At 43.9% G+C, this 26,269-nt stretch overlaps 1 protein-coding gene across 2 annotated transcripts in view; it reads right to left on the reverse strand.

The window, feature by feature from the left end:
- Positions 1 to 3,057: 3,057 nt before the first annotated feature.
- Positions 3,058 to 26,269, reverse strand: part of LOC138666950 (oocyte zinc finger protein XlCOF7.1-like) — a 30,334-nt gene continuing 7,122 nt past the window's right edge. Inside the window, exons 2-7 of one of the 2 annotated variants that reach the window (XM_069755153.1) lie at positions 22,588 to 22,737; positions 22,285 to 22,458; positions 22,081 to 22,186; positions 21,900 to 21,997; positions 12,751 to 12,841; positions 3,058 to 8,250 (exon numbers count right to left, since the gene is read on the reverse strand). In XM_069755153.1, coding sequence (XP_069611254.1) covers positions 6,641 to 8,250; positions 12,751 to 12,841; positions 21,900 to 21,997; positions 22,081 to 22,186; positions 22,285 to 22,458; positions 22,588 to 22,665 — 2,157 coding nt within the window. In that variant the 5' untranslated portion in view covers positions 22,666 to 22,737 and the 3' untranslated portion in view covers positions 3,058 to 6,640. Of the gene's footprint in view, positions 8,251 to 12,750; positions 12,842 to 21,899; positions 21,998 to 22,080; positions 22,205 to 22,284; positions 22,459 to 22,587; positions 22,738 to 26,269 lie in introns of both variants that reach the window. The other variant, XM_069755151.1, reaches the window with a different exon arrangement.

Raw genomic sequence — 26,269 nt, forward strand, 5'->3', positions numbered from 1 at the left:
ACGATATAACTACTCCCACTCAGGCGGGAACAATAATTATCAATGCTGCTGGTCACTGCAAAGATGCCCAATTGCACAGAACAAGGTCGCTGCAACTAGCTCCGATTTTCACCAAAGGTTAACGGATCCGGAGCCAACCCAAATCAGTAGCGTTATTCACCTCAGAGGACACACAGACGTATAGAGCATGAAGAGACAAGCTAGTAAAATTATATATTTTACTCCATAAAACATAGGCAGTATTAAGAAAAATATTAAAAAGATATTATAAAGAAGACAAATCATGTGTATATCACAATTACAAATAAAAAGGGATTAACGGTGAAAATTGACTTACAATTCTTTTATATCATTCAATGGTATGCCGTATGCTGGCTGGGGGAGGGGACCTTCCCCACTTATGCTCACGTCAGATTGCACAGCCTGTCGTAGCTGAATCCCCAGCAAAAGACACTGCAAGAATCCTGCTTTACACAGATATTCCCTGCCTAAAGCCCAGGCACTCCCCCTGTGGTGACATCACTTAGGGGCTGAAAGGCCCTTTTCTTACAATATGAAAACAATTTTTTATGCATAATTTGCTGTGTGAACCTCACATAAGTATAACACAATGCTCATGATGTTCCCCACGTCAGGGGTGTTCTGTTAAGTGTAAATAAGGAGCCATTACATGAACTGCTTAAGGAGAAATTCGCACTTTGCACTCATTGCGCCTAGCTGCTTGCGCTTTAAGTGGCCGATAGGTCTACCGATGGACATCCAGAATATGTAATTTGTATAGTTCCAGCCCAAATCGGTGCCGCGATATGTAACTTTAATAGAACAAAGAAACTCATGTCTTACACCAGTTCAAACTAGCACGAGATAAGAGGAGGGAGGAGTGAGCAGCCTTCGCAGAAACTGCTATTTGCCGGGGGCAATAAAAATAATTCTTCTTCACACACACACACACACACACACACAGGCAACCAGCAGAGAAAAGGGGGGGGGGGTCAGAATAACCCGCAGCGAGTGTCTTGTAAAGCTAGGCAGACTCAAACATGGCATATTCACATTATCGTGACAATGTATATCAGGATGTGGATGAGGGGACCATATACCAGGATAGGAGATATTAAGCACAAAATTTACCACATTTTTTGCTTCAGTTTTTATTTCCTTAATTTCCTCTTTTAAAACCTGGGTGAGTCTTATGGTCCGGTGCGTCTTATAGTCCGAAAAATACGTTATTTCATGCAATAAACTGCAATTTTACCCCTTCATGACCCAGCCTATTTTGACCTTAATGACCAGGCCGTTTTTTGCAATTCTGACCAGTGTCCCTTTATGAGGTAATAACTCAGGAACGCTTCAACGGATCCTAGTGGTTCTGAGAGTGTTTTTTCTTGACATATTGGGCTTCTTGTTAGTGGTAAATTTAGGTCAATAATTTTTGCGTTTGTGAAAAAAATGGAAATTTGGCTAAAATTTTGAAAATCTCGCAATTTTCAAATTTTGAATTTTTATTCTGTTATGTGACACAAAATAGTTAATAAATAACATTACCCACATGTCTACTTTACATCAGCACAATTTTGGAAATAAATTTTTTTTTCTAGGAAGTTGTAAGGGTTAAAATTTGACCAGCAAGTTCTCATTTTTACAACTAAAATTTACAAAATCATTTTTTTTAGGGACCACCTCACATTTGAAGTCAGTTTGAGGGGTCTATATGGCTGAAAATACCCAAAAGTGACACCATTCTAAAAACTGAACCCCTCAAGGTGCTCAAAACCACATTCAAGAAGTTTATTGACCCTTCAGGTGCTTCACAGCAGCAGAAGCAACATGGAAGGAAAAAATGAACATTTAACTTTTTAGTCACAAAAATTATCTTTTAGCAACAATTTTTTTTATTTTCCCAAGGGTAAAAAGAGAAACTGGACTCCAAAAGTTATTGTACAATTTGTCCTGAGTACGCCGATACCCCATATGTTGGGGGGGAACCACTGTTCGGGCACACGACAGAGCTCGGAAGGGAAGGAGCGCCATTTGACTTTTTGAATGAAAAATTAGCTCCAATCGTTAGCGGACACCATGTCGCGTTTCGAGAGCCCCTGTGTGCCTAAACATTGGAGCTCCCCCACATATGACCCAATTTTGGAAACTAATCCTCCCATGGAACTAATCTAGATGTGCGGTGACCATTTTAATCCCCCAAGTGCTTCACAGAAGATTATAACGCGGAGCCGTGAAAATAAAAAATCATTTTTCTTTCCTCAAAAATTATTTTTAGCCCGCAATTTTTTATTTTCACAAGATTAACAGGAGAAATTGGACCACAATAGTTGTTGCCCAGTTTGTCCTGAGTATGCTGGTACCCCATATGTGGGGGTAAACCACTGTTTGGGCACAAGTCGGGGCTCGGAAGGGAAGTAGTGACGTTTTGAAATGCAGACTTTGATGGAATGGTCTGCGGGCATCACGCTGCGTTTGCAGATGTGCCTGAACAATAGAAACCCCCCACAAGTGACCCCATTTTGGAAACTAGACCCCCCAAGGAACTTATCTAGATATGTGGTGAGCACTTTGAACCCCCAAGTGCTTCACAGAAGTTTACAACGCAGAGCCATGAAAATAAAAAATCATTTTTCTTTCCTAAAAATTATGATTTAGCAAGCAATTTTTTATTTTCACAAGGGTAACAGGTAAAATTGGACCCCAATAGTTGTTGTCCAGTTTGTCCTGAGTACGCTGATACCCCATATGTGGGGTTAAACCACTGTTTGGGCACACGTCGGGGCTCGGAAGGGAGGGAGCACCATTTGACTTTTTGAACGCAAGATTGGCTGGAATCAATGGTGGCGCCATGTTGCGTTTGGAGACCCCTGATGTGCTAAACAGTGGAAACCCCTCAATTCTAACCCCAACACACCCCTAACCCTAATCCCAACTCTAGCCATAACCCTAATCACAACCCTAACCCCAACACACACCTAACCACAACCCTAACCCCAACACACCCCTAATCCTAATCCCAACCCTAACCGCAAACCTAACCCCAACCCACCCCTAAGCCTAACCATAACCCTAACCACAAGCCTTATCTTAACCCTAATTCCAACCCTAAGGCTATGTGGCCACGTTGCGAATTTGTGTGAGATTTTTCTGCACCATTTTTTGAAAAATCCGCAGGTAAAAAGCACTGCTTTTTACCTGCGGATTTACCGCAGATTCCTATTGAGGAACAGGTGTAAAACGCTGCGGAATCCGCACAAAGAATTGACATGCTGCAGAAAATACAACGCAGCGTTTCCGCGCTGTATTTTCCGCACCATGGGCACAGCGGTTTACCATAGGTTTACATGGTACTGCAAACCTGATGGAAAATTGCTACGAATCCGCAGCGGCCAATCCGCTGTGGATCCGCAGCCAAATCCGCACCATGTGCACATAGCCTAATTCTAACCCTAGCCCTAGTGTAAAAATAAAAGTAAATATATTTTCTTTATTTTATTATTGTCCCTACCTATGGGGGTGATAAAGGGGGGGTTCATTTACTATTTTTTTATTTTGATCACTGTGATATATATATCACAGTGATCAAAATGTACCTGGAACGAATCTGCCGGCAGGCAGATTCGGCGGGCGCACTGCGCATGCGCTCACCATTTTGGAAGATGGCGGCGCCCATGGAGAAGACGGACGGACACCGGAAGGCTCGTTAAGTATGAGGGGTAGAGATCGGAGCACAGGGGGTGGATCGGAGCACGGGGGAAGGGTGGATCGGAGCACGGGGGGGGGGGCAGACAGGAGGATGGGGGAGTGGACAGGAGCGGATCACAGTACGGGACAGAACGGAGGAATGGGGAGATCGGTGGCGGTGGGCAGATCGGGGTTTCCAGCCATGGCCGATGATATTGCAGCATCGGCCATGGCTGGATTGTAATATTTCACCACTTTTCATAGGTGAAATATTACAAATTTCTCTGATTGGTTGTTGAAAGTGAAACAGTCAATCATAGCGATCGTAGCCACAGGGGGGGGGGGGGGCGAAGCCTCCCCCTGGGCTGAAGTACCACTCCCCCTGTCCCTGCAGAGCGGGTGAAATTGGAGTAAACCACCCGATTTGCAGGGACGCGATCGCTCCATTACACCACATAGGCGTCACAGGTCGGATTGGCACTGACTTTCATGACGCTTACGTGGCGTCCCAGGTCAGGAAGTGGTTAATTATGCAAAAATCATACAATGTTATTTCCTGGCTTTTATTTTTAGATTCTGTCTCTTACAGTTGAAGTGTACCTACAAAATAAAAAAATTGCAGACTTCATTCTTTGTAGCTGGAAAAACTTGCAAAAATCGGTATAGTATCCAATAGTTATTTTCCACATTGTATATATTTTCTCCAGGTCAGAGCTATTTTTGACAGTCAACAAAATACAATTTTCAAGTAATTCATTCTTTACACTCTAGGTATGATAATGACTTCTCGCTGTGTGGGATTTTTTTGTTTAAAAGGGTTGTTCTCTACTTGGACAATCCCTTCTCAAGCCTTATGTTTGATCCTGTTAAAATAAAAATAATTATTCAAACCTTCCATGCCGATGCAGTTCCAGCAGTGTCAGCACTTGCGTTCATGAAGCTCATGTGAGTTTGTCAGGTCATGTGAGCCCTGCGGCCAATCAGCGCTGATGTCACGGTCCCCAACTTCAAATCAAACAATAGGAGGAAGTAGAGAGCAGTCGCAGCTCTGGTTTCCTGTTTATGTTCAATACTTCCGAAGGCGGGGACAGTGAAGCCGGCACCGATTGGGGGCAGGGCTTGTGTACTGTAAGGCTAGGTTCACACTGCGTTAGTGTGATCCGTTAAACGGACTACGTTACATCGCGGCATAAACGCGGTGTAACGTAGTCCGTTAACACCGCCATTACTTCCTATGGGCAGATGCATCGCTAGCACACGCCCACAATGGGCGTGCACTAGCGATGTGCCGTCATTGAGTGACGGACCTGAGACGCGGGCTGCAGCGTTTCCGGGTCCGTCACTGCTAGCGCAGATGGAGCTAGCATATGCTCCATCTGCGCTAGCGCTGTGCCAAAGTCGGCACATGCGTTAGCGCAGTCCATTAGCGTATGCGCTGAACGGACTGCACTAACGCAATGTCACCCTAGCCTAACAACCTCACATGAATCCTGACACCACTGAATTGGCCCTGGCAAGGGAGCTGTGTATGAGTATTTTTGTTTTAACGAGGCCAAATATAAGGAATGACAAGGTGTTGTCCTAGTAGTAAAACAACTGTTTAAGAAGTTACAATTTTTGGTTAAATATTTCCAACATTCTGAACATGAAAAAGGCTTCTCCCCTGTGCATCTTCTCTGATGTTTATTAACCTCTTTCTGACCTCGGACGGGATAGTACGTCCGAAGTCAGATACCGCGCTTTGATGCAGGGCTCCGCATCAAAGCCAGGACATGCCAGCTGTTTTGAACAGCTGTCATGTGCCCGCAATAGCAGTGGGTGAAATCGCGATTCACCCGCCGCTATTAACTAGTTAAATGCCGCTGTCAAATGCAGACAGCAGCATTTGACCGGCGCTTCCGGCCAGGTGGCTGGAAATTAGCGCATCGCTGACCCCCGTCACATGATCGGGGTTCAGCAATGCTTCTGAATAGTAAACATAGAGGTCCTTGAGACCTCTATGGTTACTGATCGCCGGTAGCTGTGAGCGCCACCCTGTGGACGGCGCTTATAGCACACCTGCATTTCTGCTGCATAGCAGCGATCTGATGATCGCTACTATGTAGCAGAGCCGATCATGTTGTGCTAGCTTCTAGCCCCCTATGGAGGCTATTGAAGCATGGCAAAAGTTAAAAAAAAAATGTAAAAAAAAAAATATATAAAAAGTTTAAAATCACCCCCCTTTCGCCCCATTCAAAATAAATAAAAAAAAAAAAAATCAAACCTACACATATTTGGTATCGCCGCGTTAAGAATTGCCCGATCAATAAAAAAAAAGCATTAGGCTGATCGCTAAACAGAGTAGCGAGAAAAAAATTTGCAACGCCAGAATTACGTTTTTTTGGTCGCCGTGACATTGCATTAAAATGCAGTAACGGGCGATCAAAAGAATGTATCTGCACCAAAATGATATCATTAAAAACGCCAGCTCGGCATGCAAAAAATAAGCCCTCACCCGACCCCAGATCATGAAAAATGGAGACGCTACGGGAATTGGAAAATGACGCAATTTTTTTTTTTATTATTTATTTATTTTTTTTTAGCAAAGTTTGGAATTTTTTTCACCACTTAGATAAAAAATAACCTAGTCATGTTAGGTGTCTATGAACTCGTAATGACCTGGAGAATCATAATGGCAGGTCAAAAAACAAGTGTGGGACTGCACTTTTTTTGCAATTTCACCGCACTTGGAATTTTTTTCCCGTTTTCTAGTACAGGACATGCTAAAACCAATGATGTCGTTCAAAAGTACAACTTGTTTCGCAAAAAATAAGCCCTCACATGGCCATATTGACGGAAAAATAAAAAAGTTATGGCTCTGGGAAGGAGGGGAGCGAAAAACGAACACGGAAAAATGGAAAATCCCAAGGTCATGAAGGGGTTAAAGAGATGAATTCCATGTAAAACATTTCCCACATTAGGAACAGGAAAAAGGCTTCTCCCCTGTGTGAATTATTTGGTGACTAATAAGATGCACTTTCTGATTAAAACATTTCCCACATTCTGAACATGAAAAAGGCTTCTTCCCTGTGTGAATTATTTGGTGTCTAGCAAGATGCACTTTCTGATTAAAACATTTCCCACATTCTGAACATGAAAAAGGCTTCTCCCCTGTGTGGGTTCTCTGATGCTTAATAAAATTTGATTTGTGTGTAAAATATTTCCCACATTCTGAACAGAAAAAAGGCTTCTCCCCTGTGTGGGTGTTCTGGTGCCTAACCAAAGTTGATTTCTGTCTAAAACACTTCCCACATTCTGAACATGAAAAAGGCTTCTCACCTGTGTGAGTTCTCTGGTGCTTAACCAAATCTGATTTGTGGATACAGCATTTCCCACATTCTGAACAGGAAAAAGGCTTCTCTCCTGTGTGGGTGTTCTGGTGCCTAACCAAAGTTGATTTCTGTCTAAAACACTTCCCACATTCTGAACATGAAAAAGGCTTCTCACCTGTGTGGGTTTTCTGGTGTGTAACCAAAGCTGATTTCTGTTTAAAACATTTCCCACATTCTGAACATGAAAAAGGCTTCTCACCTGTGTGAGTCCTCTGGTGCTTAACCAAATCTGATTTGTGGTTAAAACATTTCCCACATTCTGAACAGGAAAAAGGCTTCTCTCCTGTGTGGCTTTTCTGGTGCGGAACCAAAGCTGATTTCTGTTTAAAACATTTCCCACATTCTGAACATGAAAAAGGCTTTTCACCTGTGTGAGTTCTCTGGTGCTTAACCAAATCTGATTTGTGGTTAAAACATTTCCAACATTCTGAACAGGAAAAAGGCTTCTCTCCTGTGTGTAATCTCTGGTGGCATTCAAGATGCACTTTCCGATTAAAACATTTCCCACATTCTGAACATGAAAAAGGCTTCTCCCCTGTGTGAGTTCTTTGGTGCGTAACCAAAGCTGATTTTTGTTTAAAACATTTCCCACATTCTGAACATGAAAAAGGCTTCTCACCTGTGTGAGTTCTCTGGTGCTTAACCAAATCTGATTTGTGGTTAAAACATTTCCCACATTCTGAACAGGAAAAAGGCTTCTCTCCTGTGTGTAATCTCTGGTGGCTATCAAGATGCACTTTCCAATTAAAACATTTCCCACATTCTGAGCATGAAAAAGGCTTCTCCCCTGTGTGAGTTCTTTGGTGTATAACAAGATTCCACTTCTGGTTAAAACATCTCCCACACTTGGAACAAGAAAATCTATTCTCTGCTGTGTGAATTTTTTGATGCTTAAGAAAAGATTCTTTGAGGGGAAAATGATTTCCATATTCTAAAAGTGAAAATGGTTTCTTTACTTCAGGACTAATTTGTTTTTTAATGCTTATTTTGTGACTTTGATTTTCCTTAGTAGTCGGTAATGAATCAGAAGACAGGACCTGTTTCAAAAGATCAGACGATAGATCTTTGCTGTGAAGGGATGATGGTATATCTGGAGTAATGGCATTCACTTCAATTGTATCCTGTGGGATCTCAAGATTATCTGATTTAAAAACTGAAGATGTCAGCTGCCCCTCTGATCGCCTGGTGCAGACATCTGTTAAAAATAAAACCAATTAGTTTTCATTAAAAAACCTTGAATTTTACATATTTTAACATTTCAAAGAAACCTATATGTCTCGTTTCAATTCAATTCTATGGCACTTCCAACCTATTAGTAACCACCAAAAAGCGGACTTATATCTCCTTAGCCGCAAGAAGAGAACCATATATTAAAACCCATTTCTTCATTTCCAAAATTAAAATCCACAAGACAGAGAAAAATATCACAAAAACAGAGTGTCTGGAAGGATACAGCATATAATGTTTTTTTGATACACATCTAGCAGTAATCAGTAATATATTTTTTCCTCTAGGTCAAATAAATAAATTTAAGCATATTCAGAGGTTACCTAATTACATCAATGCACCCACACTAATATCTAATTGTATTTAAAGCCCATTTAGGAAAAACTATTAGTCTGTCACTATGAGCGATTTTCTAAGCTTTGTACATACTGAATATGGGAAAATGTGATGATATGATATTGGGTGATTAAAATTACCCATATTGGTATATGCATTGCACTAATAGTTTTTCCTAAATGGGCTTTAAATACAATTAGATATTCGTGTGGGTGCATTGATGTAATTAGGTAACCTCTGAATATGCTTAAACAATATAAGGTATTATTTGACCTAGAGGAAAAAATATATTACATTATATGCTGTATCCTTCCACACACTCTGTTTTTGTGATATTTTTCTCTGTCTTGTGGATTTTAATTTTGGAAATAAAGAAATGTGTTTTTATGTATGGTTATCTTCTTGCGGCTAAGGAGATATAAGTCCACTTTTTGGTGGTTACTAATATTTTAACATTTGTACGTAAACTGTCCACAACATGACAAGTTATATTTTTGAACATATTTTGGAGTTCCCCGATTTGTCCTACAGATTTGGACAATAGTATTGGGGGAGGTATACTATTCTACTCTCGGCCACAAAATGACTATAGGTTTTTTGAGTTTTGTGTTAATGACAAGTTATGTTGAATACGTAATTATTCACTAAGACAATGACAGCTCACAGTCTAATAAAAAACCTCACAGGATGAACCAGTAGAGCGTGGTGTTCAACTGTTTGTCCATTGTGCCTCCGAAATATCGATTGAAAAGTCACCAATGTAATGTTGAGGAAAATTCTACCAATAAACCTTCTACTCATCTCCCAAAAAAACAATTCCATACTCAGGTCCTTCATCTGTCAGTGAAAAACAGGTTTCTACATTACAAGTGGCTCAAAGGCTCTTGAAAAGCACCATGGCTTCAATACAACAATCCAGCAATATCCGCTCTCCCAAAGTCAAATTTTCCCCTCGCTTCTGAGCCTTGCAGTGTGCCCAAACCACATTTAGCATCCATGTATAAAGCACCATGGAATAAATAGCGCTATAAAAATTAATAATGATAATAAATAATAATGTATTTGGCATTACTATAGTGATAAGAACCCACTTAATTTACAATGTGTGTGTCTCCTGGAGCACAATCTGGGCACTGTGTGTTGGGTAATAAAATGGCATATTTGCAATTTTCACTCTCAAACATCAACTGCGTGCTAATTTCTGGAAAGTGGCTTTGGGGTCAACATAGTCACTACTACAAGACACAAAAGAGCACAGTGAGGTCAAAAATACTCTGTTGTAAAATAAATCACCATTCTTTTGTGTCTTCAAGTTTTTTGGTGGTGTGGGAACAGGTTCCTACAGACTTGTTCAATGTGCAAGTAGCCCATGTGTTTCTGGTTCTATAATTGTTCTCTTGTTTCTACAAGACAAGGGAGTCCACCACTCCTTATGGGTCATTTGCATCAAAGCTGTTCCATCCAGCATGTCCACATGGATATTTTCTCTCTGAACCCTGCTTATACAGGTACTATATAGATGATCAGGTTTTAAATACATCAGATAGGGATTATATACATTAGTTAGGACTGCTCTATATGGGTATACCTTGATGATTGGTGGAGCAGCTTAGTATACATTTTTTTTGCAAAAAAACATATCAACTAAATACCCTGTTTTTTCCATCTTTTGACTAGCACTTGCTTATTACTGTGATTTATTTTACAACAGAAAAACAGTAAAACAATAACACTGGCGCTCACCCACAAAGCTGTCAGTCCTCAGCCGCTGGAATCAGTCAGGGTGGTGCCCCCCTATATCACTATAAACCAACAAAAAACAGTAGATGCCGCGCTGGAGGAAACCGAGAACCAATGCCACCTGTGTACACTATCTGGTGAAAAGGAATCCACCAGAACCCTAACCATATAGCTAATGGCAAAAGAATCCCGGGACCGGTACCACATGAACAGGTAGACAGTTCCTCCACTACCCCACACTAATTGAGAATAGCGTTCGGACACCGATGTCCCTCCGCTTACCTTATCACAGTTAAATACTGCTGAGTGTGGCCCTGTGCTGCGGAAATCTTCACCCGCCCGGTCAGTGCCTCTGGGGCTATGGTGCAGCGTGTATCAGGTGGCGGGGTGCGGTATAGGGAAGCCCCGGCCGGTAGCGTTCCCTGATTACCGCATGTAACAAAAAAGATGGCCGATAGGCTCCTCCTACCTAGTGACGTCACCTGCAGTACTGAGCGCAAGATCACTCAAAAAGGGGGATAGGAAACAACCAACGCGTTTCGAAGAGTAAACCTCTTCTTCCTCAGGACCCTGATGTAGCAGGACCTCAGCAGGACCCTGAGGAAGAAGAGGTTCACTCTTCGAAACGCGTTGGTTGCTTCCTATCCCCACTCAATTAGTGTGGGGTAGTGGAGGAACTGTCTACCTGTTCATGTGGTACCGGTCCCGGGATTCTTTTGCCATTAGCTATATGGTTAGGGTTCTGGTGGATTCCTTTTCACCAGATAGTGTACACAGGTGGCATTGGTTCTCAGTTTCCTCCAGCGCGGCATCTACTGTTTTTTGTTATTTTACAACAGAGTATTTTTTACCTCACTGTGCTCTTTTGTGTCTTCAAGTTTCTTGGTGGTGAGTGAACAGGTTCCTACAGACTTGTTCAATGTGCAAGTAGCCCATGTGTTTCTGGTTCTATAGTCACTACTACAATACATTAATCCCCTGAGGGTTATAATTTCCAAAATTAAGTCAATTTATGGGGATTTCTACTGCTCTGGTTTTCTGCCATTTTCTCATATTAGGGCTTTTGCATATGGTATGTCCTATCTCCTCTGGGATCTGCTCCTGTGATGTTTGGTTCTGTTACCAGGCACGACCTTATTCATTCTACAGGCGGCACTGGTAATGGAGGAGACATCGAAACAAGAAGCTCTGGGCGACGCAGGCTCTGCCCTGCCACTGAGATTAGGGTACGTGGGATTTGTAGTACCATCCAATCTGGCAGTATGGATGTGTGTTGTCCAGCTCCCTGCTCCAGCCAGTTGGAAAGCACCACACCCTACTAAAGCTCGAAGCATATTGCTGGAAGCTGTCAGATACAGCCTTCTCCTCTGGTTAATTCCTCTGTGCTCATCTCCCGGTTTGTTTATTTGTTTCCTGTTGTGACCTCGGCTCGCTTACTGACTACTCTTGTGTCTTCTGATTTTGTATTTTCTCTGCTCTCCTAGTACTGACCCGGTTACCTGACTATTCTTGCTACATCTCGCATCACATAACAGAAGGTAACACCATGGCCGAAGCCTAGGGGTCTCTGTCTAAGATCAGACCCAAGTAGAAGGGTTAAAGTATGATGAACAAGGCAATCCCTGGGATCTGTAAAATGGAGTAGACAGCGCCAAGTGCTTTCATGGTGGACATCTTTTGAGCTGCCAGGTGACCACGAACAGTGCCCCCAATGCATCGTATCCGCAAACTATTTCTGCAAGATCTGCAGTCAAATAGCTTCTTAACCCTGCCATGTGCCCAGACAGTAGTGTACAATTGTATATAGAGTACTGTCAGACTCAAGAGAAATTGGAAAATAGTTTGTTATGTCCAGTTGTTTCCTATTATCCTTTGTGAAGAATTCCAAAGTTATCACTACAAAGTGACACACATCAGGTTTCGAAAAATTGGGTCCTGATTAGGAACAAAAAAGGACTGCGGGAAGTGGTTAAGTCAAAGGATTTGAGCAGTAACTACTGTAGTCAAAAACTGTGACTAAAGACAATAACACATCTACTGAAATGATCAAAGTCAACAGTCTTCATCAGTGATAAATGAGTAACTAGTGGAGAAACCTCTCTGGGGTAATTAGAGTATGGGGGTCAGTGGCTCTTTCAAGCTAAACTATTTTAAGGGCCAATGGTAGATGTCACATCAGTTTCAAGAAGAAATATTAGACAGTCAAATACTTTTTTTTATAACAGTTTAGAGCTGATGTGTCCAAGTTTGGATGGAGGAGAATGTTGAGGTCTAGAGACAAAATGGTGAACACCCGATTGTGATACGACCGGGCTATACTACCGATAAAGCAGCCACAGCCGGTGACTGAGAAGAATCTGTGACTTCTCTGCATTTAGTGGTTACTACTCACCTGGGTAGTCGTATGTTGGAATCTCCTCTTTACACCGCTCATCACCCCTCACATATGTCTCTGTAGTATTAATATAGGTCATATCTTCACCCTGAAACAAATATTGTAAAAGTCACAGAGAGATGAAAAGAAAAGATAGTCACATCTATAATCAGCTCTAATCCTGCCATCAGTTCCGCCATAAGAGCATAACAGCCCTTACTGGCAAATAGGGCCTGGCGAGCAGAGGAGGCCCGCAGCAGGCCGCCTCTTCTCATTGGGCCCCAGCGGCTCAACTGATCATGCATCGTCAGACGCACGGCAAGTTAAAATCTGTTGCCTTGCGGGAGATCACAAGCTGGCAGCTGATGTCAGAGGGCACGTTGCCGGTATATAATGACACTCACATATGATGGTACACGCCTCAGATGTATCAGGTGGAGGACACCGCTGGACCTCAGCCAGGTCAGGATAAACTTTTTTTTTTGTAAAGCTGCAGTATGACACTGCATTATACTACTATTGGGGTGCATTATACTATTATGGGGCTGCATTACACTATGAAGTGCATTATACCACTATGAGAGGGCATTATACTATGAGATGCATTATACTACTATGGGGGTGCATTGTACTACTATGGGGGTGCTGTTATGATAAGGTAATTCAGTACCACAATGGACATAGAGGTCAGAGCACATACAGTGACCTGACAATAACCCAAAAACATTGAACGAGCTCTGAGACGTGGGAACTCTGCTGACCGCAATTCCTAATCCTCTCCAACCACACTAGAGGCAGCCGTGGATTGCACCTAACGCTCCCTATGCAACTCGGCACAGCCTGAGAAACTAGCTAGCCTGAAGATAGAAAATAAGCCTACCTTGCCTCAGAGAAATACCCCAAAGGAAAAGGCAGCCCCCACATATAATGACTGAGTTAAGATGAAAAGACAAGGGTAAATGGGGAGTTGTCACGGACCATACAATTGGCTAGAGGGACGAGGCAGGGGTGTCAGCTTTCCCCCTTTTTGTTTGCTCTAGCAGTGGAGCCGCTGGCTGCTAAGCTTCGACGGTCTGATGAGATGACGGGATTTAAATATGGGGTGATTGAAGAAAGGGTGGCGTTGTATGCGGACGACATTTTGTTGTTTCTGGCAGATCCAGTTGCATCCTTGGAAGGAGCCATTGGGATTATTGAACGATTTGGATCAGTGTCGGGGCTTAGGATAAACTGGAGTAAGTCTAGCTTGTTTAAGGTGGACGATGTGGATGGGGAGCCATTGGAGAATGGGCGACTGGAGGTGACGAGTAAATTTAAGTACCTGGGAATATGGGTATCTATGCCGGTCACTGACTATATACATGAGAATCTGACTCCAATCTTGGGTGCACTCAAGGCAAAAGCGGATGCATGGCTCAAGCTACATTTGCCTGTGGTAGGTAGGGTGAATCTTATCAAAATGATTCTGATGCCGAAAATACTGTATATTCTTCACAATGCACCGGTCTGGATACCACGTGGGAAATTTAGACAGATCAACTCTCTGTTTAGGAACTTGATTTGGGGGAGGCAACATCCGCGTATTAAACTAGAGACACTTAAGCGACCAAAGGATGATGGGGGTCTGGCATTGCCTAACCCTGAATTGTACTTCCTCGCAGCCCAGAGTCAGCATCTAAGGGGCTGGGCGCATGAAGGGTCATCTGGAGCGGTACAGCGGTTGATGGAAGTGGTGACAAAAAGAAGGCCAGTGGTACAATGTTTGGAGGATGGATCCTTGGAGAATTTGGGGAAGCTATACCCGACTTTGCTGTTGATACGCAAGCTGTGGAGTGGATTGAGGCATGTACGTGGGATCACGGACTTGACTAGATACTCGCCGATATGGCATAATAACAATCTGAAAGAATTTGAGGCATTAGGGGTACTGATAGAGTGGCTGGGCAAAGGGATTCAGTATGTGTATCAAATAATTGAGCAAGGTGAACTGAAATCATTCTCCCAATTGCAGGCGGAATTTGGCCTTGGAAATGCAGGGGAGTATCAGTATCTGCGGATGAGGCATGCTTTTGGAGCTCAGAGTAGGAACGGAGGTATTAGGATTCAAAGGGATATAGTACTGGAGTATGTGTGTAATGACGGGACGACTGGAGGAGTCATATCCACTCTGTACAGGGATCTGTTGCACACTTTCCTATTGGGGTTTCCAATAATGGCGAGAGCTAAATGGGAAAGATCTGGGCCCAATGGATAATGAGACTTGGGAGTCGGTGTTGGAATGGATCCCAAAACTGTCGATGAGTGAACCGTATAGATTGTCACAGCTTTATGTGATACACAGAGTTTATAGGTCTCCGATGGTGCTATATAAGGCAGGATTGCGTAATGACTCTGAATCTCCGAGGTGTAGGTCTACGGATGCAGACATTTTCCATATGATGTGGACATATCCGAGGTTGGTTGCCTTTTGGGTGGTAGTTTTAAGTCGTATGGAAGGTGCGTATGGATGCACGGTGCCAAGGGATCCAGTTGTATGCTTGTTGGGATGCGTGGATGAGATTGGGGTGGATAAACATCTAAAGATAACTATAGCTAGATTGTTGTACATGGCTAGGAAGGTGATAGCTAGAAACTGGATTAGGGAAGAGCCGCCGTCAAGAGGAGAATTCCTCCAGTACGTAAAACAGGGCCTGACACTAGAAAAAGGGATTTATAAGAAAGGGAAAACTGAAACGTTCAATAAAATGTGGTCTCCATGGACTGCTATGGGATAGTAATGTGAAGTGTGGCTTATACGATTGGTTGAGGGATTAGACACTCAATGGTTTTAATGATGGTAGTAATTAACAAGACGAGCTGCTTTGTGGGGTGGGGGAGGGGGGCTTTGGGATCGAAGGGGGTTGTTTGAAGGGAGAGGGGGAAAAAATACTCTGTATTGAAAATGCAAATGAAACATGTTAATTGTACTGTTATTCTTAATAAAATTTTATTTGAACAAAAAAAAAAGATGAAAAGACAAACGTAGAGATGAAATAGATTTAGCAAAGTGAGGCCCGACTTTCTGAACAGAGCGAGGACAGGAAAGGTAACTTTGCGGTCAACACAAAACCCTACAAAAACCACGCAAAGGGGGCAAAAAGACCCTCCGTACCGAACTAACGGCACGGAGGTACACCCTCTGCGTCCCAGAGCTTCCAGCAAGCAGGAAAAAACAAATAGACAAGCTGGACAGAAAAAAACAGCAAACAAAATAGCAAAGCAGAACTTAGCTATGCAGAGCAGCAGGCCACAGGAACGATCCAGGAGGAAACAGGTCCAATACTAGAACATTGACTGGAGGCCAGGATCAAAGCACTAGGTGGAGTTAAATAGAGCAGCACCTAACGACTTCACCACATCACCTGAGGAAGGAAACTCAGAAGCCGCAGTACCACTTTCCTCCACCAACGGAAGCTCACAGAGAGAATCAGCCGAAGTACCACTTATGACCACAGGAGGGAGCTCTGCCACAGAATTCACAACAGTACCCCCCCCCCCCTTGAGGAGGGGTCACCGAACCTTCACCAGAGCCCCCAGGACAACCAGGATGAGCCATATGAAAGGCACGAACAAGATCGGGAGCATGGACATCAGAGGCAAAGACCCAGGAATTATCTTCCTGAGCATAACCCTTCCACTTAACCAGATACTGGAGTTTCCGTCGTGAAACACGAGAATCCAAAATCTTCTCCACAATATACTCCAACTCCCCCTCCACCAAAACCGGGGCAGGAGGATCAACAGATGGAACCATAGGTGCCACGTATCTCCGCAGCAATGACCTATGGAATACGTTATGTATGGAAAAAGAATCTGGAAGGGTCAGACGAAAAGACACAGGATTAAGAACCTCAGAAATCCTATACGGACCAACGAAATGAGGTTTAAATTTAGGAGAGGAAACCTTCATAGGAATATGATGAGAAGATAACCAAACCAAATCCCCAACACGAAGTCGGGGACCCACACAGCGTCTGCGATTAGCGAAACGTTGAGCCTTCTCCTGGGACAAGGTCAAATTGTCCACTACATGAGTCCAAATCTGCTGCAACCTGTCCACCACAGTATCCACACCAGGAGAGTCCGAAGACTCAACCTGCCCTGAAGAGAAACGAGGATGGAACCCAGAGTTGCAGAAAAACGGCGAAACCAAGGTAGCCGAGCTGGCCCGATTATTAAGGGCGAACTCAGCCAAAGGCAAAAAGGACACCCAGTCATCCTGATCAGCAGAAACAAAGCATCTCAGATATGTTTCCAAGGTCTGATTGGTTCGTTCGGTCTGGCCATTAGTCTGAGGATGGAAAGCCGAGGAAAAAGACAAGTCAATGCCCATCCTACCACAAAAGGCTCGCCAAAACCTCGAAACAAACTGGGAACCTCTGTCAGAAACAATATTCTCTGGAATGCCATGTAAACGAACCACATGCTGGAAGAACAATGGCACCAAATCAGAGGAGGAAGGTAATTTAGACAAGGGTACCAAATGGACCATCTTAGAGAAGCGATCACAGACCACCCAAATGACTGACATCTTTTGAGAGACGGGAAGATCTGAAATAAAATCCATAGAGATATGTGTCCAAGGGACCGGCAAGGGCAAAAGCAACCCACTGGCACGGGAACAGCAGGGCTTAGCCCGAGCACAAATCCCACAGGACTGCACAAAAGAACGCACATCCCGCGACAGACGGCCACCAAAAGGATCTAGCCACTAACTCTCTGGTACCAAAGATTCCAGGATGACCAGCCAACACCGAACAATGAACCTCAGAGATAACTTTATTCGTCCACCTATCAGGGACAAACAGTTTCTCCGCTGGACAACGATCAGGTTTATTAGCCTGAAATTTTTGCAGCACCCGCCGCAAATCAGGGGAGATTGCAGACACAATTACTCCCTCTTTGAGGATACCCGCCGGCTCAGATAAACCCGGAGAGTCGGGCACAAAACTCCTAGACAGAGCATCCGCCTTCACATTTTTAGAGCCCGGAAGGTACGAAATCACAAAGTCAAAACGGGCAAAAAACAGCGACCAACGAACCTGTCTAGGATTTAAACGCTTGGCAGACTCGAGATAAGTCAAGTTCTTATGATCAGTCAAGACCACCACGCGATGCTTAGCTCCTTCAAGCCAATGACGCCACTCCTCGAATGCCCACTTCATGGCCAGCAACTCTCGATTGCTCACATCATAATTTCGCTCAGCAGGCAAAAACTTCCTGGAAAAGAAGGCGCATGGTTTCATCACCGAGCAATCAGAACTTCTCTGCGACAAAACAGCCCCTGCTCCAATCTCAGAAGCATCAACCTCGACCTGGAATGGAAGTGAAACATCTGGTTGACACAACACAGGGGCAGAAGAAAAACGACGCTTCAACTCTTGAAAAGCTTCCACAGCAGCAGAAGACCAATTGACCACATCAGCACCCTTTTTGGTCAAATCGGTCAATGGTTTAGCAATACTAGAAAAATTGCAGATGAAGCGACGATAAAAATTAGCAAAGCCCAGGAACTTTTGCAGACTTTTCAGAGATGTCGGCTGAGTCCAATCATGGATGGCTTGGACCTTAACAGGGTCCATCTCGATAGTAGAAGGGGAAAAGATGAACCCCAAAAATGAAACCTTCTGAACACCAAAGAGACACTTTGATCCCTTCACAAACAAAGAATTAGCACGCAGGACCTGAAACACCATTCTGACCTGCTTCACATGAGACTCCCAATCATCCGAGAAGATCAAAATGTCATCCAAGTACACAATCAGGAATTTATCCAGGTACTCTCGGAAGATGTCATGCATAAAGGACTGAAACACTGATGGAGCATTGGCAAGTCCGAATGGCATTACTAGATACTCAAAATGGCCCTCGGGCGTATTAAATGCAGTTTTCCATTCATCGCCTCGCTTAATACGCACAAGATTATACGCACCACGAAGATCTATCTTGGTGAACCAACTAGCCCCCTTAATCCGAGCAAACAAATCAGATAACAATGGCAAGGGGTACTGAAATTTAACCGTGATCTTATTTAGAAGGCGGTAATGTATACAAGGTCTCAGCGAACCATCCTTCTTGGCTACAAAAAAGAACCCTGCTCCTAATGGCGACGACGACGGGCGAATATGCCCCTTCTCCAAGGACTCCTTCACATAACTCCGCATAGCGGCGTGCTCAGGCACAGATAAATTAAACAGTCGACCTTTTGGGAATTTACTACCAGGAATCAAATCGATAGCACAATCACAATCCCTATGCGGAGGTAGGGTATCGGACTTGGGCTCATCAAATACATCCCGGTAATCAGACAAGAACTCTGGAACCTCAGAAGGGGTGGATGACGAAATAGTCAGAAATGGGACATCACCATGTACCCCCTGACAACCCCAGCTGGACACAGACATGGATTTCCAATCTAATACTGGATTATGGACTTGTAGCCATGGCAACCCCAACACGACCACATCATGCAGATTATGCAACACCAGAAAGCGAATAACCTCCTGATGTGCAGGAGCCATGCACATGGTCAGCTGGGTCCAGTACTGAGGCTTATTCTTGGCTAAAGGCGTAGCATCAATTCCTCTCAATGGAATAGGACACTGCAAGGGCTCCAAGAAAAACCCACAACGCCTAGCATACTCCAAGTCCATCAAATTCAGGGCAGCGCCTGAATCCACAAATGCCATGACAGAATACGATGACAAAGAGCAGATCAAGGTAACGGACAGAAGAAATTTTGACTGTACCGTACCAATGGTGGCAGACCTAGCGAACCGCTTAATGCGCTTAGGACAATCAGAGATAGCATGAGCGGAGTCACCACAGTAGAAACACAGCCCATTCAGACGTCTGTGTTCTTGCCGCTCAACTCTGGTCAAAGTCCTATCGCACCGCATAGGCTCAGGTTTAAGCTCAGGTAATACCGCCAAATGGTGCACAGATTTACGCTCACGCAAGCGTCGACCGATCTGAATGGCCAAAGACAGACTCATTCAGACCAGCAGGCATAGGAAATCCCACCATGACATCCTTAAGGGCTTCAGAGAGACCCTTTCTGAAAATAGCTGCGAGCGCACCTTCATTCCATTGAGTGAGTACGGACCACTTTCTAAATTTCTGACAATATACCTCTATCTCATCCTGACCCTGACACAGAGCCAGCAAATTTTTCTCTGCCTGATCCACTGAATTAGGTTCATCGTACAGCAATCCGAGAGCCAGGAAAAACGCATCGATATTACTTAATGCAGGATCTCCTGACGCAAGAGAAAATGCCCAGTCCTGAGGGTCGCCACGTAAAAAAGAAATAATGATCCTAACTTGTTGAACTGGGTCACCAGAGGAGCGAGGTTTCAAAGCCAGAAATAGTTTACAATTATTTTTGAAACTCAGAAATTTAGTTCTATCTCCAAAAAACAAATCAGGAATAGGAATTCTCGGTTCTAACATAGAATTCTGAACCACAAAGTCTTGAATATTTTGTACTCTTGCCGTGAGCTGATCCACACATGAAGACAGACCTTTAATGTCCATCGCTACACCTGTGTCCTGAACCACCCAAATGTCTAGGGGAAAAAAAAGGCAAAACACAGTGCAGAGAAAAAAAAATGGTCTCAGAACTTCTTTTTTCCCTCTATTGAGAATCATTAGTACTTTGGGCCTCCAGTACTGTTATGATGAGGTAATTCAGTACCACAATGGACATAGAGGTCAGAGCACATACAGTGACCTGACAATAACCCAAAAACATTGAACGAGCTCTGAGACGTGGGAACTCTGCTGACCGCAATTCCTAATCCTCTCCAACCACACTAGAGGCAGCCGAGGATTGCGCCTAACGCTCCCTATGCAACTCGGCACAGCCTGAGAAACTAGCTAGCCTGAAGATAGAAAATAAGCCTACCTTGCCTCAGAGAAATACCCCAAAGGAAAAGGCAGCCCCCACATATAATGACTGAGTTAAGATGAAAAGACAAACGTAGAGATGAAATAGATTTAGCAAAGTGAGGCCCGACTTTCTGAACACAGCGAGGACAGGAAAGGTAACTTTGCGGTCAACACAAAACCCTACAAAAACCACACAAAGGGGGCAAAAAGACCCTCCGTACCGAACTAACGGCACGGAGGTACACCCTCTGCGTCCCAGAGCTTCCAGCAAGCAGGGAAAAAAAAAATAGACAAGCTGGACAGAAAAAAAAACAGCAAACAAAATAGCAAAGCAGAACTTAGCTATGCAGAGCAGCAGGCCACAGGAACGATCCAGGAGGAAACAGGTCCAATACTAGAACATTGACTGGAGGCCAGGATCAAAGCACTAGGTGGAGTTAAATAGAGAAGCACCTAACGACTTCACCACATCACCTGAGGAAGGAAACTCAGAAGCCGCAGTACCACTTTCCTCCACTAACGGAAGCTCACAGAGAGAATCTGCCGAAGTACCACTTGTGACCACAGGAGGGAGCTCTGCCACAGAATTCACAACAGGGTGCATTATACTATTATAGAGGTACATTATATTCTTAAGGGGATGTATTATTCAACTATTTATGACTATGGGATGCATTATACAGATACAGAGTTTTTCTATGAGTGGGCAGTGGGACTGTGGAATGTTCGTGAGTTGGAGGCGGAGCTGGGGGGGTGTAGCCTGGGTAGAGTCCCAAGTGGGCCCGAAAGATTTGCCAGTATGGGACACCGAAATTCCTGGTGGCAGCCCTGCCTGCCATCTGCACCGTTCTCATTACACAAGTATAAGGCTAGGTTCCCATTGCGTTAATGGGACCGCGCTAACGGACAGCGTTGCACGGTGAAATTAACGCCATGCAATGCGTCCGTTAGCGCGCCCATTAACAGCAATGTGCCGGTGTTTTGTTTTGTAGCAATGTGCCGGTGTTTTGTGGCGCACCGCGGACGCTGCTTGCTGCTTGTCCGTTAAATGCGACCGTTTTACAAAACATTGCGTTAGCGCAATCCGCTAGCGCTAGGCGCTAAACGGATTGCACTAACGCAATCTGAACCTAGCCTAAAACATATAATACTAGTGAATAAAACAAGACTGAGCACAAGACCTTCACAGCCGTCTACATATCAGAGGGGAGATCTCATGACACCTTCTCTCCATCTACCTGATGATCCTGAGGAACATCGGGATCTTCCTGTTTACAGTCCTGTGGAAGAAGAGGACAGGGACATCTCTCTGGTGTTGTCCTCTTACTGGATAGAACTGGAGGAAACACATACAGGGACTGAATTCATTCTTTACATACAGATAATTAAAGGCCGTCTGTATTTAGTCCTGTCTATTACCTGGGGATGTGAGGGGCTGGGGAACCTCCATCATGACTTCCTTGTACAGATCTTTGTGTCCTTCTAAATACTCCCACTCCTCCATGGAGAAATAGACGGCGACATCCTGACACCTTATAGGAACCTGACACACATTGATACCGTCATCCCCAGAAACCTTCATAGCATTACTGTATAATGTCCCAGCATTCCCAGCAGTGTCACCTCTCCAGTCAGCAGCTCAATCATCTTGTAGGCGAGTTCTAGGATCTTCTGGTCATTGATGTCCTCATGTATCAGGTGAGGTGGAGGCCCCGTGATTGGGCTCAGGGGTCTTCCCAATCCCTCAGACACAGGGTCCTGACAGCGTTCAGAGGTCTTCTTCACTACTGTGTAATCCTGGTTATGGAGAGACAAATTCATAAATTTCACTACAGACAGTTCCAGAGTCCTCACCTCTCCAGTTGTGCCCATCTGTTATTCCTATAGATAAGAATGATGTAATGTGACGTCATCAGAATCTCTCACCTCTCCAGTAAGCCGGAAGAGGATCTCTAGGGTGAGGTGTAATATCCTCTCCGCCATCTTGTATCTGTCCATATCCATCTTTGATGGGTAAGTCAGGAAAATTCTCTTATATAGAAGATCTTCACTGACAGGATCTGATATTGTAGAGACCTGAATGAGAAGATAAGCTGATGTAACATCATAATAATCCTGTGTAATAATACAATTACTGGAGATAAGGGAAGCATATGAGATTGATTATTTTACAGTATTTAGTTTTCTTCTTTACATTATTAATAAAACCTATATACACAGCTCAAAAAAATAAAGGGAACACTAAAATACCACATCCTAGATATCGCTGAATGAAATATTTCAGTTGCAAATTTTTATTCGTTACATAGCGGAATGTGTTGAGAACAATAAAACATAAAAATGATCAATGTAAATCAAAATAAATATCCCATGGAGGTCTGGATTTGGAATGATACAAAAAATCAAAGTGGAAAATCAAATTACAGACTGATCCAACTTCAGTGGAAATGCCTTAAGACAAGGAAATGATGCTCAGTAGTATGTGTGGCCTACATGTGCCTGTATGACCTCCCTACAAGCCTGGGCATACTCCTGATGAAGCGGCGGATGGTCTCCTGAGGGATCTCCTCCCAGACCTGGACTAAAGCATCTGCCAACTCCTGAACAGTCTGTTGTGCAATGAGTCGTTGATGGATCGTGCGAGACATCATGTCCCTGATGTGTTCAATCGGATTCAGGTCTGGGGAATGGGCAGGCTAGTCCATAGCTTCAATGCCTTCATCTTGCAGGAACTGCTGACACACTCCAGCCACATGAGGTCTGGCAATGTCCTGCATTAGGAGGAACCCAGGGCCAACCGCACCAGCATATGGTCTCACAAGGGGTCTGAGGATCTCATCTCGGTACCTAATGGCAGTCAGGCTACCTCTGGCGAGCACATGGAGGGCTATGTGGCCTTCCAAGGAAATGCGACCCCACACCATTACTGACCCACTGCCAAATCAGTCATGCTGAAGGATGTTGCAGGCAGCAGATCGCTCTCCACGGCGTCTCTACACTCCGTCACATGTGCTCAGTGTGAACCTGCTTTCATCTGTGAAGAGCACAGGGCACCAGTGGCGAATTTGCCAATCCTGGTCTTCTGTGGCAAACGCCAATCTTCCTGCACGGTGTTGGGCTCTGAGCACAACCCATGAGGAAATCACAGCTAGAATAAGATTGTTCCTGTACAGAAAAATTGAACAAAGAAATTCACCGTGTAAAAACTGCACTTAAAATTTTTTCCTTTAAATGACATCTTAACGCAGTAAGGTGATAACAAGGACCACTACCACCATTTACAAGATACCCGGAGGTGCCTGTACCTATCACTAAACTGAACTGTTCCTACCTACCAGCGGAGGTTGGCACCCTACACCTGCGCAATGGTGCCCCAATCAGTGTCGACTGTCCTTCCTCCCCCTATCCTGCCCTGTGGGATGGGGAAAGGAATAGGAGGAGAGATATTGAAATGAGAGTTTGTTTGGACAGTATACCACAATTATAGTGATTGAAGAAATTGCTAAGACCGGCACAATAGCAACATGGATCAACATGCACCGTATCATGCTGCACACTATGAAGGGGTATCGTTTCCTTATGTGCTTGAACTCTGAACCCTGCTATTGTGCCGGTCATAGCAATTTCTTCAGCAGCTAAGTAGTCTCTTTATACTATGTATACTTTATTCTCTCCTGATGAACCTTAGAAGGGGAAATGCGTTGAGTGTGTTTCAGGGCTCTTAGGTTTGTTTGTTTTTTTCATAACTTCTTGATTTGATGACATGTACCTGTTCTTTAACATGCAGCTGAGCCTTATCTGGTTTTGAATATTTTTGGGCTTATTGCTTAACCCCTTTCTGCCATCGGACGTACTGTCCCGTCCATGTGACCTAGGTCTTAATTCCCATAGACGGGATAGTATGTCACACCCGATCAGCCACGCTCACGGGGGGAGCACGGTCCATCGCAGCCGAGTGTCAGCCGATTATCACAGCTGACATCCGGCACTGTGACCGATCCTGACACTTTAAGGCTACGTTCACATTAGCGTTGTGCGGGGCAGCGTCGGCGACGCAACGCACAACGCAGCTTTTTGTGACGCATGCGTTCATTTTTGCATGATTTTTGGCGCAGAAAAAACCATCATGCAGCGTCCTCTGCGCCCTGACAGCTGCGCCAAAATGACGCATGCGTCACAAAACGCAAGACAACGCATGTCTATGCGCACCCATGTTAAATAGAGGCGCATGACGCATGCGTCGCCGCGGCTGCGCCCGACGCTACCCCGCACAACGCTAATGTGAACGTAGCCTAACCCCCGAAACACTGCGATCAAACATGATCACAGCGTTCTTGTGGCATAGGGAAGCATCGCGCAGAGAGGGGGCTCCCTGTGTGCTTCCCTGAGACCCTCGGAACAATGTGATGTGATCGCGTTATTCCAAGGGTCTCCTTCGTTCTCCTCACTGCAGACCCCGGATCCAAGATGGCCGAGGGGGTCCTTCCGGGTCCTGCTGGGAGGTTGGCTTGTGAGCAAAGTGTCAGATCAGCGATGGAGCAAAGTAAAAAAGTTTAAAAAAAAAAAATTACACTGTGTAAAATTATTTTTTTTTAAAAATCCTAAATAAAAGAAAAAAAATATTGTTCCAATAAATACATTTCTTTATGTAAATAAAAAAATAAATAAAAGTACACTTATCTAGTATCGCCACTTCTGTAACAACCCGACCTATAAAACTGTCCCACTAGTTAACCCCCTCAGTGAACACCGTAAAAAAAAAAACAAAACACGAGGCAAAACACAATGCTTTATCATACCGCCGAACAAAAAGTGGAATAACACACGCGATCAAAAAGACAGATATAAATAAACATAGTACTGCTGAAAAGGTCATCTTTCCGGCCAAAAATCGAGCCGCCATACAGCGTCACTAGCGAAAAAAATAAAAGTTATAGCCCTCAGAATAAAGCGATGCAAAAATTATTTTTTATATAAAATTGTTTTTATTGTATAAAAGCGCCAAAACATTAAAAAATATATAAATGAGGCATCGCTGTAATCGTACTGACCCAAAGAATAAAACTGCTTTATCAATTTTACCAAACGCGGAACGGTATAAACACCCCTCCAAAAAAAGAAATTCATGAATTGCTGGTTTTTGTTCATGCTGCCTCACAAAAATCGGAATAAAAAGCGATCAAAAACGTCACGTGCCCGAACATTGGTACCAATAAAAACATCAACTCGTCCAGCAAAAAATAAGACCTCACGCAACTGTTGACCAAAGTATGGAAAAATTATAGCTTCCAAAATGTGGTGACACAAACTATTTTTTGCAATAAAAAGCGTCTTTTAGTGTGTGACAGCTGCCAAATATAAAAACCCGCTATAAATAGTAAATCAAACCCCCCTTTATCACCACCTTAGTTAGTGAAAAATAATAAAATAAAAAAAGTAGGAATTAGTCCTACCGGTAAGTATGTTTCCAGGAGTCCATCATGACAGCACCACCAGGAGGTTGTCCTTCTTATCCTTGATAGGGACAGGAAACACAGAAGAGGTTAAATAGCCCCTCCACACCTCCACCCCTCAGTGATTTTCCAAGTACCACACCAGGATGGATGCA

Source organism: Ranitomeya imitator, chromosome 2 (assembly GCF_032444005.1).
Source record: "Ranitomeya imitator isolate aRanImi1 chromosome 2, aRanImi1.pri, whole genome shotgun sequence".
Lineage (NCBI taxonomy): Eukaryota > Metazoa > Chordata > Amphibia > Anura > Dendrobatidae > Ranitomeya > Ranitomeya imitator.